The 18776-nt window shown below is 45.1% G+C and overlaps 1 protein-coding gene across 1 annotated transcript in view; it reads right to left on the reverse strand.

The window, feature by feature from the left end:
- Positions 1 to 1055: 1055 nt before the first annotated feature.
- LOC142802912 (uncharacterized) overlaps positions 1056 to 18776 on the reverse strand; it is a 91708-nt gene continuing 73987 nt past the window's right edge. Inside the window, exons 6-9 of the mRNA XM_075887995.1 lie at positions 12631 to 12787; positions 10990 to 11094; positions 6113 to 6400; positions 1056 to 1336 (exon numbers count right to left, since the gene is read on the reverse strand). Of these exons, the coding sequence (XP_075744110.1) occupies positions 1056 to 1336; positions 6113 to 6400; positions 10990 to 11094; positions 12631 to 12787 (831 nt within the window). The remainder of the gene's footprint in view (positions 1337 to 6112; positions 6401 to 10989; positions 11095 to 12630; positions 12788 to 18776) is intronic.

The following is an 18776-nucleotide window of genomic DNA, read 5'->3' on the forward strand; positions in this document are numbered from 1 at the left end:
TGATAGGTGCTCAAAGTGGTTGCAATACGCAAAGAAATCATTTTAAAAACCATAGACAGCATAACCATTTTTGAAAATGTGCTTTGTTCTTGGGAGCAAGAATTATCACAGAAGACCCAAAAACCTTTACCTCTTAGCCTGCATTGTATTAGAATTCGGGTGAAAACAAAGAATGATAACATGCCAAGGACCAATCTGACACTCGCCGCATGTGATACCCAAAACATTGTTGGAAAGGGAGTCGGACGTTGAAATGGGAGAAAAACTGTGTGAATGGCATTTGAAAGTACATTTTCAAAATTTTCAGATAAATATTGATATATGAAGTTATGCCTGTTTAGGAAAGGACGAGCCGCCCTGCCCATGGTGAAGCCCGCCAGCTGAACTCTTTTTATTCCGAATGCTGCTCTAATCCCCGATGATGATAATGACTATCTTGTCGTTCACACAATGTTTAACATCCTCCGCGCCCCCGCATTAACAATTGTTGCTGACCTATACACGTATAGGAACCGCTCACCTATACACGTATAGAGCTAGAAAGTCGGGAGCAGTGCAAGTTCTCTAACTCCGCATCAGAGTTAGCAGCTGCCATGCTTGGCTCAGACATTGGCAGTATACCCGTTTTCTCTTAGTGTCTGACTGCGCTTTGCACGTGTGTAGGCCAAAATGATGTCGTACGCTAGGGCTTCCTGTAAAATGTCAATCAGCATAGCAGAAAAGGTAAGCGTAGGAACATTTAGCGCAGTTAGACAACGGATATTCAGCTGCACAGCATCATAAAGTCGCCTAAGGCCGCGGACGTCACTTCCCGACTTGATGTGAGGTAGACTGAGAAGCGCTGATAGGTGGTGTTGCTCGATCCATTTTCGATCTCCGAAGCGTTCATTCAATAACTCGATGGCGTCTACATAGCAGGCTTCGGAAGTCGGAAAACCACATATCGCAGCTGCCGCTGCACCTGCAAGATAATGGCGTAGATAGAAGAACTTCGTCGTTGTTGACAAAGCGTTGTTCAGGTGGACAGTTTCCTGAAACTGCTCCCAGAAAGCCGATCATTCATGTATATCACCTCTAAATGTTGGCATGCCAAGGTTCGGCAGCCTTGGGCCAATTGCGGTCGGCACGTCATAAGGTGATGGGTTTGCGTTCTGAGGAGCAGCCGCTGCTGTACTGTCTCCATGTCGCAAACCGTCTATCTTGCAGCGAATCTCAGCGAGCGTGCTTGTAGCTTTGTTGTTATGCTCTGCTGCCGCGACGTACTCAGCTTCGAGCTCCTCGTCCACTACGTGCTTCTCAAGCGCATCATTGATCTTCGAGAGCTCGTTGTTGCTCGCTGACAAACGGTTTTAAATACCTGTGAGCTTGGGCTTGTTTGTGGTAGGGTCACTTAGCAGTGGCCTTGCTTCTTGCAGGAGCTTGGTGTTCTGGGCTCGTCGAGCGGAGCACTTGGTCTTGAGGCGATCCATCAGATCTGGTGTTGGAGTGTAGTCCGGTCTACGCCGATCAGGAACGATCCGTTGCAGTCATCGCCGCCCGCAAAACGACGCAGACGAGTAGAAGGTCCCCTTGAGTCGTGCGATGAAGGAAACGTGCCCGAACGAAAATTTCGGCACCACGATGTCAAGGAAAACTACCGATCGGCGGAGAAACCAGACCAAGCGCCGTTTTTTGTTTCCAACTTCTCTTCTTACAGTACTAGCCTGCCCACGTTTATTTCTTTTTTTTTCAACAATGCCTGAACCGCGATTTTGTACCCGACACTGTTCACCCTAATTCGAAAAGATAGTTCGATGGAGTCACTCTCAGAATGCTTTTCTGACACGACAGTTTTCGGATTCCGCCTTCTGTTTCAGAAAACCGCGCTGGATCCGTTAGTGCGGGGAAGAAGACACCTTTTCTTTCTTCGACCGATAACTTTTTTGGACACAGCGGCATAGTACACGTCCTTTCTTTGCATTGCCGCTTAGCTTTTAACATCTCAGGGTGTTGCAGTATACATATGACACCGTCGAACTTCACAGTAATACAGGTGGTAGCTGTAACACACTGTTTTAAACGCGGCGAGGCCCTGGCAGCAACAGGACGAGATGAATTTATATCGCGCGTTTGTACACCCTCTCGACAAGCAGCGCCGCTTGTGGCATCTGAGTGCAGTAATCACATGCGGGGCCACGCTCTCTCGTACGGAATGCGCGCGCTCAGCACACTAGGCAGTATATTTCTAGACACTGTACCTGTGGTGTGCTGCCTTGCGCGCGATCGCCATTCCCTGCCCAGCAGTAACAAGCTGACCAGTTTGAGGTCACCCGTGTTTTTTTTTTTTTTTCATCGTGCTGAAGCTCACAAGTGAGAGCACATTGTAAATAGTGCAATAAAGTTTTCAATGAATAAATCAATCTCGTCGATGCCGTCGATAAGCGCGTGTTTGCACTGGCATTGAGATAAAAAAAAAGCCGTTGACGAAACAAACAGCGTTCTCAGCTTGGCGTTGGCGTTTCGCACCGAGCCAGGGTATGATCGAGACCATACAGGTTCATACAATAATGCCTAGAGAGGAATCTGGCGCTGTCATCATGTACCCTTATTAAAAATATGGGAAGTACATGCTTAGGATTGGATAGGGTTAGCTAGCGAACCGTCTACAAACCTTTTTCTACAGTTTCAGTTTCGTTCTTCATGCAGCGCTGGTAGTGAGGTTCTGTGAAAAGTGCTGAAGCAGTGCCTTTGTTGTTCGAAGAAGCTGAAGACTGCTAGGTCTTTTGTTTCATTGTGATGTTCGAGCTTTAGGAGTCGTATTTGACAGTTTAAACGAGGCCTCACCCACTCACCGCTGCGCATAGATGTAGCGTTTCATGCCAGTGCAGGATATTGCATCAAGTTTATGTTTTTTCACGAGTGCTTCTTGCCTACACTTGTTTTAAATCAACTGCAAAGCGATGACGAAGCTAAGTAAATGTACCGTAACGCTCCGCTTGGTCGGCTTTATAACAGAACCAGAGGTGCGTTGAGAGCAGACCACTTGGACAGACGCACTTAGCGTCGCAGAAGACGAAACGTCAAGTGTTTCTCACCTAATACTATACTGTTATTTCCATAAATAGATAATGCGTACTTTCGAGAGAAAAACAAGCACGTTTGTTTTCAAGTGTTGTAAAAAATAAATATTTAAATATTGATTCTGAATCTGGAACGCAATGGCAGAGCGATGCATACCCTGGTGGATAAATTTGCCCAGGTTTCACTTTTCGTACCTCGTAGCAAAAAGCCTTTTACAATAAAGCTTGCGTACAAATAAATAAAGTAAGTTTCATTTAAATATAAGTTCATATATACTCCCGCGAATCTCTCATAATTCTACTGGGAGTACAAGCGCCGCTTAAGGAGCCCGCGCAGACACTAGCGCCACATTCCCCTCTAGGCATTACTTTTTGAAACTCTATGGTCGAGACTGTGGCGCGAGCGGACGGGAAAATGGGGCGCACAGAAGAGACAGAGTGAACGGCGAGAGACATGGTGGGGCACTTCCTCCGTGTGGGGGGGGGGGGGGGGGGGGCTCCACTTGCTGGGGGTGCGCGCGCCCGTTGCTGTTGCTATGGGAGAGGGCGGTGGACTGATCCCGACGGAAGGCTCCTATTCTCCCCCCCCCCCCCCACGGATGCGCGCACCACTGCCAGAGGCGTTCTCGTCACTGGACAGTTAAGGGCAAACCTCATAAGCGCGAAAATGCACGCGACAGCGACGAGCGATGCTATGAGCGACTGAACAGGGCGTTCGCGCGTCGTGTCGCGTGCTCGTTTTTGCGCGATTGCTCAGTTCTCCAGATTTGCAAACCGTCGCTCATCGCCCGGAAGTGCTGGGCTCAAGCAGCCAATAGCGAAAAACCGGAAAAGACAAAGACTACATAGGTGTACGTGACCCTGCCCGAGTCACGTATGCGCAACAAGAAATAACGCAATGTTTACGCATGTGAATATAAAAGAAGTGCTGCAAAGCATTCATAAACACTTTCCGTTCCCTTACACAACAATATATCTTATTTTTAATTGCATACCGCTCACTAGGCGGTTTTCTTGGTGGGAGTAGACGGCCTCATGCCAGCAACAGTGCAGTTCGCTCGCCGAAGCCATCGCGTGAATGAGGTTTGCCTGCGCTAGCGACTGATCGTGCGAAGACGATCTACGTCGCGTCGCTCGTCGCTGTCGCGTGCATTTTCGCGCTTATGAGGTTTGGCCCTATAAAGCGCAGTGTGCTTATAGGCACTGTATCTTGATCCACAATTGATAGTGTTTGTAGGATATTTCTCGTGTGTGTTGTTCAACAATGAAAACTTGCAGCATGCGCGTTCACTAAAAGACAACATCGCGAGAGTTTCCATTACCACGTTCACGCGATGCATGATAATGAACCAAGTTAACAACGTAATCACAGGCAAGGTTAACCGCAAAGGTAACATCGCAAACCAGTATAGAACACTTTTAAAAACACCGTTGAACCCCGCCCCCCCCCCCCTTCCTGCCCGTGATGCTTTGAACCACCCCCCCCCCCACAATGCCATTAACTTAGGTGGTATACCTATGGCAGTCTTAGAATGAACTGAACGAGATGCTCGGAAGCTCTCTTTTATAAAATAAAGAAGGAAATCCATGCGAGGAGGAAGAAGAGCCGTTTGACGTTATTCGAAGCCTTCGTGTGAAGTGCAAAGCAAATGTAGCCTAGTTCTGACCGCGAACGCGTGGTAGCTTCCTTAGCTACAATCTGCCTTATTATCCAACACGCCGCCTTGATGCTCGCCTTGTGATTGTAGGCACTTGCTCTCTTTGCTAGGGATTTGTCTCTCGTCGTTGTGCCGGTGCGTACGCTAGTGCTCATTGCTCCCGCTAAGAGCACAGGTGTGCTCTTCATTTCAAGAGCGCCACTAGATGGCACGCGACCGCTCAGGCGATGCTCGCTCCACTCTCGGCACGTGCTCTTGTTGGGTAGGAGACCAATAGGTGGCAACGCCTTCATATATAGCACTGGCTCTTGGGGCGCTTCCTTTCTCTTTCGCCGAACGCCACTCTGAACACAGCCGAAACCAAGGTGGCAGCGCGGCGGGCTCGCAAAGCGGCTGCAGCGCAGGCTCACCATCAGGACCCTTTTTGAAGTTTTCACAGCATCCTATAATTGAAGATTTGCTGCCTTTGTATTTTACGATTTAAAGTGATTTTACGAAAAGAAAAACGTCCTTGTGAGCTTATATGATCTGTATATAGGCTCTTGAACCAAATATATATACTGCATCAGAATGCAAATATCTATATAAAGTACATAAAACATAAATAATAAACATCGTATACGTAACGTGTATACACAATCACACTACAACTACTCTCTTGTCACGTCTTTGTATTAAGATGATTGAGGATATGTACAGAGCATTTCTTTATTTGCTACATTTGACCCGTTAAGCAAGCTTCTTCATCAAAATTCACTTCGTGGATATGTGGGATTTTTTTTATTGAAAGAAATGCTGAACTATATGCTCGACGCTCGATTGGAAGATATATTGATGCCTTTAATTGTTAAGGCCTTTTACACACCCAGAGGTTAAACTTAATTTGTAGCGTCGCACTTGTAGATGAGTCTTCAACGAATGCGTTCTTTGGCCTATCCATATACTTCTCCGATTTCGCGTCTGATCTATCCCCTTTCTGAACGCTAACTCCACGAGAGAGGACTGAAAGGCGGCCGTGATCGGCTGTAAGGACCTGGAAGCCCATAAGGCCCTGGTTGAGCAGAAGCGGACGGAGCTGCTTGCCGAGGGGAGGAGGCCAGTAAGGACGCAACCCAATCAGCTCTCTCTATTCCTTTAATTGTTAAAGAATGTTTGACCACTACCTCAGTCTCTGAAGTAAAAACCCTTCGTGTGCGCACTTCTGCCAGCAGAGAAACGAGTGAGCGCAAGCATCTCTTCGCGGTATAGGGAATTGGTGGTCTTAGTCCACAGAGACAGAACCGTTGCGAGACAGAGGTATACAGTGTCATTGTTAGAATTATTTGGTTGCAGTTACGTCAAGGACTCTGCATATGGCATGAACGCCGTAACAATATCGCCGAAAGACGAACGTACCCGTTTGCAAGTAGGGGTTGGTGAGCGGAACACTGAGGACTGCGTAGACTCTCTTGTAACAAGTACGCAGCACATAGATCTCTTCTTCGCCGTAATTCAACGGATTTGTGTAATGTTCCAGCTGTGTGTAGATGCTCCAGAAGACCAGATACATGAGGCCCTTGCGTCCCAGAGACGGTGACTTCAGTATTTCGACCAGAATATTGAGAACGGGAAACCTCAGCATGATCATGTCCTTGCCCCTGTAGACGTTGTTGGTGTACTTGCTTACGTACCTTGACCATTCAACTGGAAAAAATACCAAAATGTAAGCTCACATGTCCAAGACCCATGGATAGTGAAGGTGGTTAAAGTTGGTGTATCTGATTTGAGCACATTCAATGGAGTTCCCTCTTCGTGCGTATATGAGACAAGTTAAGCTCAGTGGTAATATTCACTTGAGAGAACTTGAAACTTTTGTCACACCAGTTCGACGAACTAGCAGCCTGTGAATTAGTGTACTTACAGTACTGCAGGGCCTACTCGGACCCAATATGTGTGGGAACATTAGTGTAGTTACACAGCACTAGCAACAATAAATATAACAGTTGCTGGTATATATGTTAAAAGTATACATAGTACAACTAATGAGCAAAAAATGAGCTTCGCACCTCATAACAAAGCAAGAAAAATATAACGCCAATAAACATGCGCATGAACAATTCACTACGAAAAATTGGCAGATCCCGCGCACAGTGATAATTGATGAAATGTGAAGCAAGATTGAGAAAGAGTGATATGTCACTTTAAAATCAGCCCATGGACCGTTACGAAGTGGGGGTAAATGATGCCGTTGATCAATTTCGTGTCATGATTATCATGTTTCATTGTGTCGTTTACCTTCGTCTCCTATTCAGGTCACATGACACCAAATTTAGTATAAGTGAAACCAGCAAAACGGCCACGTACACGCTATGAGCGTGGCATGTTGTCATGTTCTTACATTATATGCTTTTCAAGATTATCATGTTTGCACCAGTCATACTTTCGTCATCCATTGACGTCACGTAACACAGAATTTGGTATATGTGGAGCTAGAAAAATGGTTGCAAGCGCATAATGTAGGTCCCAAGATGCTCTAACGCAACGTTGACGCGCGCGCACGCTGGGCACAGCGACGCTACGTTAGCAAAACGCGAGCATTCTATAGTCTGACGCCAGGCGCGACCAGGGTCCGTCAGCGCGGCCCGATGGCAAACTACGTGAAATGCAACGTGCTGCATTTTGCACCGATGCGTTACCAAGACAACACTGGGTTTCCCTCTTTTCGGGACGGAGGGACGCCGGACGTGCTGAAACGCGCATGCGTCAAAGCAACGCAGCGTAACGCGTGACCGGCTCCTGGCGTGGAAACGCCGGCGTGACGGGACGAAATGAACGCCAGCAAGCACGTGCACCGAGTCACGTTTAAATGTATTGGCACCTTGACTGAGGGATATAGTCATGGTCTCGTATGACACGCATTTGATGATAATCCTGTTTGAACAAGTCACATACCGTCGTTATCCGTTGGCGTCACGTAATACAAAATTTGGCATATGTGAAGTTAGCGAAACGGCCGCGAGTGCTTCATGAGCGTAGCATGTAGTCATGTTGTTACATGACATTCATCTCTTGTTTATCATGTTTGCACCAGAATCATATCTTTGTCACCCATTCACGTCCCGTATTACAAAATTTGGTATAAGTGAAGCAAGCAAAACGGCCGCCAGTGCATCATGAGCGTGGCATGGAGTCATGTTGTTACATGACACGTATCTCATTATTATGATGCTTGCACCAATCGCATACGTTTGCTCTTCATTTACGTCCCGTTATACTAGATTTCGTAAATGAGACACTAGCGAAACAGCCGCGAGCGCATCATGAGCGTGGCATGTAGTCAGGTGTTACATGAAATGCTTGTCTTGATTTTCATAATAGGGTCTGTGGCTTGTGTTGGCCATGCAGTCATGTACTATACCAGTTTTGCAACATGTCATGCTAACAAATTCACCGCAATAGCAACAAGACCATGAAATGTAATTCATGACATTCATGACATACATATCGTGATTTTCATGTTATGACTAGTCAAAGGGGTTCTGCTTACAGTCATGTTATATCACACCAAGTTTGGTATCGATACCATTATCGAAACGGTCAGGAGAGCTAAAAGTTGTAGGCGGCTAGATAGATAGATAGATAGATAGATAGATAGATAGATAGATAGATAGATAGATAGATAGATAGATAGATAGATAGATAGATAGATAGATAGATAGATAGATAGATAGATAGATAGATAGATAGATAGATAGATAGATAGATAGATAGATAGATAGATAGATAGATAGATAGATAGATACGCTCAAAGTCGCCGAAGTTCGCTAAGAAATGCTTCGCTTTTAGAGGCGAATTGCATCCAATGTGGTAAATAGTAACCACCTAAACGAGCAAAGGCCTGCATTGCGGCCTAGCATGAAAATAATTTTGCAGGAGAAGTGAATTGTTGTAGAATGGAAATTTGGGCTGGTTAGAATTCTTCCATGGCAGACGCAGCGCTATGCAGACAAAGACGAAAAGAACAGAGCGTGGACAGGGCAAGCTCTCTCTTGCAAGTGAAAGATTTATCTCGAAAGGCGAAAGTGGAGAGCTATGCTGTGCTTAGCTTTCTCGTTTTACCGTCACCATTGTTGTGCCGGCACTAGTGCAAAAATATTATAAACTATCGCTTCCGCCGTATGTCTCTAAACTTTCCCACAGCTTGAGCAGTTAAGGCATAGAGATAGGGTGTGTAACAAGTTGTTTCCAGCTCCAGAAAAACTTTCAAATTTGCAATCCCATTTCAAAAAAACGTCAGGTAGTGAAGAGAAAACTTATTGCTATGAAGCTAAATACTTGTCAAGAAACGTAACTTGTAAGCTTGGCCTTGTAGAATGAATTCTGCTTATTTGCGGCAAATCTTACTTTGTACAAAGCGGCAGCTTTATGAGCGTTCACTGAAATGAGCATAACAAATAGTCTAATAAGCCTAACCTATGCCATCAAATGTCGCATCGTCATGTGGCTACTCTCTGGTGTTCGTATATGCGGAATGGCACTCTAGGTGCAGTAACAAGTTAACGCGTGAATTTATCGAAGATTTTCAGTATAAGAGAATAGTAAATGCATGCGTGAGTCGTGCGTCCACTTTATTTAAAGGTAAAGAGTTTGGTTACCTGCTTGGCTCATTGCAAAGTTATTTGATTTACTGTCTTACTTTGGGTCACATGTGTACTACTCGGCATAGTTTTCTTGTTCTGGTTTTTCGAAATAAATATTTCGATTGCGAGACGGTGCTCGTCCATTTCCCTCCGAGTTCACTCGTGAAACCAGTGAATATGACAATATTTTAATTATTATCAAGTATTTTAAAGTGCTAGTATTCGAACAAGATTGTTTCAAATTAGCTCATGGCTGTTAAGCCCATGTGATTTGAGATAAACCAGCCAACATTGATTGATCCGTGTACTGTCTCAGTTTACAGCACATTGTGTTAATATAATTAATCACTGGCTCTGCGTCAACCCCTGCACGTTGACCGGCGTTTTCTGGTACACTAAATAGAAGAGTTTTTTTTTATTTTTCATGTGGCCTTGGTGTGATTTTGGAGGTTCGATACATCAAGCTTTTGAATTTGCAGGGCAACTGCCTCCCCAATGAATAGTTTAGCCACAGTGTTTTATTATCCTATAAAGTTAGCAGTTATCCCAAATATCTGGCGAAACTGGGTTTTTCTTCTTCACAAAGACGTGTAAATGTGTGTACCTGTTGTTGTGACTGGGGTTTGTAGGCACTGGAGGTCCAGCATGAAGTTGTCGAGGCAGGAGGAACAGAGACTTGAAGAAGGTTTATTTACAATATATACATGGTGAGCTCTCGTACATGAAGAGCTCTTTCTTACATGGCGAGCTTTCGAATCTCGCGTTCCGCCCCACCACGGTGGTCTAGTGGCTAAGGTACTCGGCTGCTGATCCGCAGGTCACGGGATCAAATCCCGGCTGTGGCGGCTGCATTTCCGATGGAGGCGGAAATGTTGTAGGCCCGCGTACTCAGAATTGGGTGCACGTTAAAGAACCCCATTTGGTCGAAATTTCCGAAGCCCTCCACTACGGCGTCTCTCATAATCAAATAGTGATTTTGGGACGTTAAATCCCTCAAATCAATCAATTAAAATCATCAATCTCGCGTTCCTCTACATGGCGCTCCTTCGAATGAGCCGGGTGGCTCATTATAAAGGGTATGTTCTCCCCAGATTTCTATATGAGGTAACATGTGCAGATGGTACTGTCCAATCACAGATCACACACAACAGGCGAGAAGACGAGCATACACGGCCCACGTGAATGTCCAATATTGAGGCGTGACTCTGCAGTCCAAGGTGGCGCCAGCAGGGCTCTTCCTCGTCATGTGTGTGCCGCTGGTCGACGAGTCCCAAGCTCATGGCAGCATACTTCAAAGGGTGGCCGAACTGCTCGCCTAATTAGCGGGGCGATTTGTGGCGGCCACTAGCGTCTATTCTAAGGAAGATGCTGTATTTGTTGTCCTCTCTCGAACGGCTTACGGCATCGTGGCGACACGACGTCTCACCCTCCGGCTAGGAGGGACAATGCCTGGCGGTCATAGGCAGCCGGCTGGTTGGTTACTTGTTTGAGAATCTAAAGAGCACCGCTCCCTCATCAGCTCGGGTGCCAGTCACAACACTGTGCATACATTTTGCTCGAGCCTTCTTGATAAGGTTCCAGAAAGCATCACGCCAAATTCACGCACTTGAGTCAAAAGACAGTTGCATGTGCTTAGAAAAAATGAATGCCCACCTGACGTCACATACGGTGTCGTTATGGATCCCATGAAGTGGATAGGCCTCAATAAAAGACGGCGTTCACGTGGGGTAATGTAGTCGGAGTTTTGAATATAAGCAACTGAAACAAGATACAACACATAAAAATTTCATTGTTAACAACAGCAGTGCTTTTGCTCATGAGGGTGCAAAAGTGTACTCATGAAAGGAATTCAAGCGCGAAGGCAATGCTTTTGGTAGATAAATAGCAATTAAGTGGCTTGAGAAATTAAATTGCGCTTCGTTTTGTGGAAGAAGGGAATGAATTTACAGCGAAAGCGTACAAATTTCCGTCCTTATGAGTACTGCATCCTATTTGTTTTCTTTGAAAGGCTCATATTCCCAGGAGTGCTGCGTGAATAGATGTAGGAGCGGAAAATTAATGTACCCTAGCGATAACATGGCACAAGGAAAGAACCCGATGAAAGAGCCTTGGGAAGTGGGTAATTCATTTTGAAAAAAAAAAACTAAAACCACACGAAAAAAACAGAATATAAGAGGAATACATGTACATGACACTGTGTGCGTGCATGCTTGTTTGTGTGCGTGCATGAGTGCGCGTGCGTGTGTGCTTGTATGTGTGATGCGTAGCACACTTTAGGAGCCAGCCCAGACCTGCATTTATGCATAGACCTCATGCGGCGTAACCAGGCACAAAATTGAGTGTTCACATACCTAAGACAACGCTTGGGATGCGCTAAACCACGTTAATGTTAACAAATACAGAATAACACAATATAGTTAGCACAAATAACCCAAAGTATCAGCGATAACGAACTTAAAAGACCCTGCCACGGTTTTCCTAGTTGTGATAAAATGGTTTTAAAACGCAAGGCAGTTCACAAATCACACGCCACTACAATTTTTAGGATCTGTTGAGTACAGCAGGAGTTACACGAATTTCTCACACGCTCCAGCACCTTTCTCTCCGCTTTCATGCCAGCGAGCGTACGGATAGCAACACAAGGAGGGGGATTACAAGGCACTTAGAGCAGGTTTAGAGCTGATATGGGTATGAAAACGGCACATGCGCACTTTCTTTCTTTGTTTTTCTTTGACTGCGTGGCTGAAATTTATTACGATTGTGAGCGCGGGCACACGGCGTTATGCCAGGGCAGCTCAGGAAGGATCCCGATGCTCAGATCAGTCTACCGCCATGGACGCAAATATCTGCGCACACATTTTGGTATACAACATCATTTACAGAGAGAAGCGAGAAGTGGGTGGTGCATGGCGGTGCATAGTAAAAAGATTTTGCAGAAACAAGGAAGGTATGCAGAAACCGCCCCATAGGATGACGGCATGCACATCTGGTAGGTAGGAATCCCTAGAACGGTACCCGGTTGGCGTTCACTGCTGCCTGGACTCGTTGGACCAAGGTCTTTTGGGTCTCAAGGTAAGGGCATTTTTTCGCCATAGCAATATGATAGTAATAAGATGCAATGATAAAATTCATGCAGAATGAGCTAATTATTATTTCGTTGTACAGCCTCGGAGAGAGCAAAACAAAAAGAAAAGATACTTTCTCAAACAAACAAGTTTCCGCATTTCCGTTAATAGGTCTTGCTGAAGAACAACGCACACGTTATCGCGCGTAGAATAATATAATATTTCTTACGTTTGTCTTCGTATTCGACAATTTTCTTCGCTATAGAAGTAATATTGGAGCGGTCTCCCCACACTTGAAGCAGCGTGCTGTAACCACGAGTCCTGTCGTTGGTTGTGAAGTACTCACGCGATTCAATCCATTCTTTTAGGCTTTTGCTGTACTCAACCTGCGGCATGAGAAGGGAATACATGTTTACTGATTTCTCTGGGACTTCGCATCAAATGTAGCGTATATGCACCAAGCGAGGGCGCTAAACCAGTAAAGTCCACCATTCGTAGCGCATTTTCTTAGCAAAAGCACTCTCGCACTCACGTAAAATTTCACCCGCTGTTTTGGTGGCCTTGACGCTGCAGCGCATGCGAGCGCGAAGAGGCAGCTGTTACTTGAAAAACACCTTTCCAAAAAGGGCCGTGCGTAGTCATCAACTTGCGAAGCTTGACCAGATATTTCAGTACAAGTTAGTGAAGAGAGACACAGATAATGGGTTCTTTTAAGGAAACTTTACACAATGTATTTATCGGTGGCACAGAAATTGGAAGGCAAGTTTCCACACATGAAGGGTTTCCGTATCATCAGCAACATCGGTGCACTCTACGCCAACTGCAGGGTGCGAAAAGCGCCCAAACTTGCGATTTATGATGCTGAAAAGAATAATTGTTATATCAGTCTATAAAAATGCCTGGGAGCCGTCTCAGTTGTGACCACACTTAATAATTCACTCCCTCACAAGAACAGGATTGGCCACAATGGTGCAGAGCTCGGCCACCACCTCCCACGAGAAAATACTAACTAATTTTCCACTATCGGGCACTTTTATGGGTCGATAGTGCTGTGAATTAAGCGCTGTTAGAGATGAATACGAAGAGATGAATACGATGTTAGAGATGAATACGATGTTAGAGATGAATATCCGCGTGAACGTGGCTCTGCCTTGTATGCCTGGTTTTCGGTAGTGTACATACCTTGTCAATATATTCTGCAACGCCTTTTTTCCCCGTTACATTTTGGTAGAGAGTGCGGGTTCTTCTAGCTTCCACATTCGCGAAGATTCTCTGTAGTGGACGCTTCTTGGCTGCCGCATCTATGTGTGTTGTATTTTGTCCCCGTAAAAATATATCCCAACGTTTTGTTTCCAGCTGACAGTGGCTTTATCAGGACACTTTTAATGTCCAGAAGATTTAAAGATGCCGATTTTCTGATGCCTACACTTTACTACCACTTCATAGAGTAATCAACACATACTCAATTTATGTTTTATTATAGACGAATCAATAATAAGCTAAACTTATTCCAAAATTCTCTCCAAACTTATTCCAAAGCTCTTACCAAAATTCAATTAGTTTGACCGCAAAAATTCTACTTGATAATAAAAATGGCCAATTTTAATCCGCATATTGTAGAAACGAGATGCTTCGAAAAGAGATGAATGAAGTGCTTTAGCTCACATTCGCCAGAAAGCACAAAAAGCACCGATTTGTTCTGTGAAGTTTACACCGGTCAAAAAACAGTGTGACTGTACCAACTACGTTGAATTATGCAAAAACACTTTTATGGGTTGAAATCAGTCATTTCGTTGTATCAAGGTAAACATTGCCGCTGTTTTATTGGTAGCTACGTAATCAAATTCCGCTCTCAATGTTAGTGCTGCAGTGTTCATTTTTTATACCAACACCCTTTACCTTCTTTGCATAGAAGATGATGTGCGAAGTATGACACGAGAAGCATGGCCACACGATCGCACGCTTTTGAATAAACCTGCTTGATCACCATACGCTCACTCACCTGCTGTGACCTTCACTAAGACTTACCGCAGGTGCGAAATCTGCATTGTTTGGCTAGGAGGGCTTTGGCACTATGAAGAAAAGCTACCTCATAAAGTGCCAAAAAACACACATGCAATGCAGGGAGGCTACCCAAGACCCCTGATCTGGTGGGAGGTACACTTGGCATTGGACATCAGAACATTAAAAAATAGAAACGCGGTGGATCTCACGCTTGGTGGGAAAAGACTTGATGTAAAACACTTGGCGAGTAATTGCACACGCTGCATTTATTTTTTGGCGTTGAGCCAAGCTTTACATTGTCAATGAATGCGTTTTTCTAAATGTTGTAGTCCTGTGCACCTCGTGGCCTAACCAGACAAGTTGACTACACTGGCATTTCAAAGGTGGCTTATGGTCTGATGTGATGTCAACACTTACTTTAGATCACACATGTCAGTACTAATCAATTGAAGCTCCCATGGCAAGGTAATTATGTGAGTTATAAGTAACGTTTATTGGCATGCATCCAGGGTGGCGGAACGCTTTAATATAGCTTACTAAGTCAAGGAAATGCAACTCTTACGTTTACCATAGTGCTATAACAGCATGGCTAGCACTGGAGCACCAATGTACATTAAATTCACAGTACGTCCGCATAAAAAGGGTATTTAGTCAATTTTTATAGTCTTTTTTTTAAATAGATACGCCAATCGAACCCACAACTGGCGTTGCATAAGCATAACGTTTTCATAGAATCTTTTTCTAAAACAGTGTCAAGGCTAGCCCTTTCTCTCTGGCAAACAACCTGTAAGCCATGCGAATTGCTTCTTAGAATTCGCCGGGTCCGAGCTGCCGATGTCTCTTTGAAATGCGCAACATTTCATGGTCGCGCGATGTCGCGCTTCAACGTCGGCGCTTTCCACATCCTCACTGCGTAAGCTCGTGTCTCGTGTCCGCGGTTTAAAATATAAACGAAAAATTGGCAGATCTCAAGTACTATTCGAATCGATGATATGCAAAGCACGAATCAGGAAGGTCGATATGCCACTTTATTATTAGCACAACGTTACGAGGTGGACGTATTTATGGCATACATGACTTGCATATTATGGTTATCATGTTTGGATGTGCCACTTACCTTCATCGTCTCTTCACGCCACGTAATAAAAAACTTTGTGTATGTGGAGCAAGTGAAACGGCTGCAAACATGCTAGGAGCGTAGCTTGTAAACATGTTTCAACTGATAAGCATAACATGATTATTATGTTTAGAGGTGTCATTAACCTTCGTCGTCCATTCACGTCACATGATTCCAAATGTACCTAGCCAAACGGCCGAGAGCACGTTATGAGCGTAGCAAGTAATTCACGTGACACACATAACATGATTATCATGTTTAGACCTGTCATCTACCTTTGTCGTTTATTCACCTCAGGGAATACCGAATTTCGTGTATGTGGAGCTAGCGAAATGGCCGTGAGCATGCTATGAGCGTAACGTGTAGTCATGTTTCACATTAGACGCATATTATTATTATCATGCTTAGACGTGTCATTTACCTTCATCGTTTATTCACGTCACGTGGTACCAAATTGGGTATTTACGGAGCTAAAAAAAGGGATGTGAGTGCGTTATAAGTGTAGCATGTAGTCATGTTTTACATGACACCCGTATCATTGTCATCTTATCATGCTTGTCATCTATGTGTGATTTATCTTCGCCGTCCATTCTCGTAAAGCAACACTAAATACGATATATGTCGAACTATGTAAACGGCCACGAGCTCGCTGTGAGCGTAGCATGTAGTCATGTTTTACATGTCATGATTATCATGTTTGCACTAGTCATATACATTTGTCATCCATTCATGTCACATAACACCAAATCTGGTACATGTGAAGCTAGCGCGACGGCCGCAAGCGTGTCATGAACGTGGCATGTAGTCATGAGATGTCATAACAAGTAAACCATAACATGCATGTCCTGATTTTCACATTAGGGTCTGCCATTTATGTTCGCTGTGCAGTCAGGTCATACCATGCCAGTTTCGCTAAATGTAAGGTGAACTAAACTACCGGAAGAGCAGCAAGACCATAAAATATAAATCATGCAACTCAACACAAAGATATCTCGATTTTCATTTTATGACTAAACAATTATGCTCATCATACAATGATTTTATGCCATACCAATCTTGGTATTGATAACATTATCCAAACGGCAAGAGAGCTAGGAGTCGTAGACGGCTAGATAAATAATTACGCTCAAGTTCGCTGAAGTTCCACAAGAAATGCTTCGCATGTAAAATTGTTTATATCTTACACCATGCCCACGCCGCATGCTCGCGTCTTGTGCCGGTCTAGAAAAACACCCGCAAAACAGTCGCTCTTCTTCCTCTCTCTCTCCTCTCAATCGCTGCCGTAGGCAGCATCTGCTAGTTAAAAATCCCAGCATACCCACGGGCTGAATGATGATGAGTAGGGCAAAGCGTCCGTCCTTCCGTGTGTGTAGACCTACGGATGGAACACACAGACGGACTGATGGACGGAAGGATGCATGGACGCACAGACGGACTATGGACGCATATATGGACGTGCGGACGGAAGCACGCACGGATAGACGGACAGAAGCGCGGATGCACGAACGGTTGCACAGATGGCCGGAAGCATGGTCGGACAGACAGACGGACGGATGAACTGAAGCATGGACGGGTGGAAAGACGAAATCATTGACGGATGGGCGGACGGGCGAACGCCCGGAGCAAGGACGATGGACATACGAATGGATGGACTGACGCTTTACCCCACTCAAGATCATTCGCTCCGTGGATATGGTGATGAAGTAACTGCTGCCTCTATGTAGGGAGTTGTGGCACTTTAGAGAGAACTCGTCGCTCGTGCCGTCATTTGCCATGCGGTTTCACGTGCGCGAAAGACTTACATTTTAGGGAAAACCAGCTTTACGGCCGTGCCGGTGCTGGCGACCACCACGCCACTCGCGCCATCATCACCGATGCCCAAGCAGTACAGCGAGGCGATCCCACTGAGCGCGTAATCTTTTTGGTTGGTGTTGTGATTGTGTTTTGTGTTGCCCGTTTAAGTGAACGTGAGTCGTTTGTCAAGCGCATAGCCAGACATATTTTAGAGGAAGGGGGTGGTAACTTTTTGATTTCGGGAGGGCACGCCCTTGAAATGATTATTTATTGCTCTGTATGCCATGGCAAAAAAAAATTCAGGGGGTATTGAGAGGGTGAACGTGCCCGGTGGGCCACTTCCTGGTTATATGGCGAAGCGCCATGAATAAATGCTGCGTATTTGTCATGATGGAAGGATGGCACAGGTAGTTATAAATATGCCGAAAATACACGTTTGCTTACGTTATTTGTAAAACACAGAGGGAGAGTTTTAGCGATTGTTCCTTCGAGTGATTTGCGGCGCTCAAGTTGTCGCGAACAGTGTACGCGATTCTTGACATGTCAAGGCTTTCGTGTTTGCTATTTAAAAGAAAACTATCTTGCTATGGTAACTGCTATCGAACAACATATAGCATTAGCAATATTATAGACCAGCATTTATGCGAGTTTTTTCTTTTGTTTATTTGAGGCGATAGTCGATGCGCCAGAGACGGGTTATGAACGAGCGAGAAAACTGACATCTTTCGGTGGTCATTTTTCCCGGATGCTATAGAACAATGAAATTCTTTACCCCAACATGTTATTAATAGTACCGATGTACAAACTTTTGACAGAGAAATTGATGCTTATTTTGGTAATGGTTGAAGTACTGCCCATTCTGTTTTCCTGTGTTTATTGCTTAGTGGTTTTTTTAGGTGTTCTGTTTGTACTCATATTGTACTCCCTCCCTGTTATGACCCTCAAGTGAGGGTTAATAGTATTAGAGAGTTTTAGTACTGCGGAATGGCGCTACGTACGCATCACGCAAGCGCCTTGCGTTACGTGGCGTCGTTCGCCACTAATCGGCTTTTAGTACGCCGTTGTACCCGCGTACGTAACGAGCGAGAAGCGTGCTGCGCCATCTGGTAGATCAAAATAGAAGCACGTGTTGTTGACAGCCAATGTGAGCCAATCCAAGTGTTACAGGCAGATTATGGCCATATTTTAAGCCACAGAGCCGGTCGGTGCTTGCCTTCGATGCCGCCATTTTGCAAAACGAAGTCTCGCGCTGTCGCGAACTTGTTGGAGAGCGGCGCGATCAGCTCATACGTGAGCACGCACGCATCTCATGCGTGCGTACGTAGCGGCTGCGTACGTAACGCGATACGTGCGCGTTGCGGTCTGCGCATGCGCACTACGCAGAACGTGGCGTCCTTACGTACGCAACGCCGCCACGTACGCAGCGTACGCAGTACTAAAACTCTCTATTATTAAATAAA

Source organism: Rhipicephalus microplus, chromosome 3 (genome assembly GCF_043290135.1).
Source record: "Rhipicephalus microplus isolate Deutch F79 chromosome 3, USDA_Rmic, whole genome shotgun sequence".
Taxonomy (NCBI): Eukaryota; Metazoa; Arthropoda; class Arachnida; order Ixodida; family Ixodidae; genus Rhipicephalus; species Rhipicephalus microplus.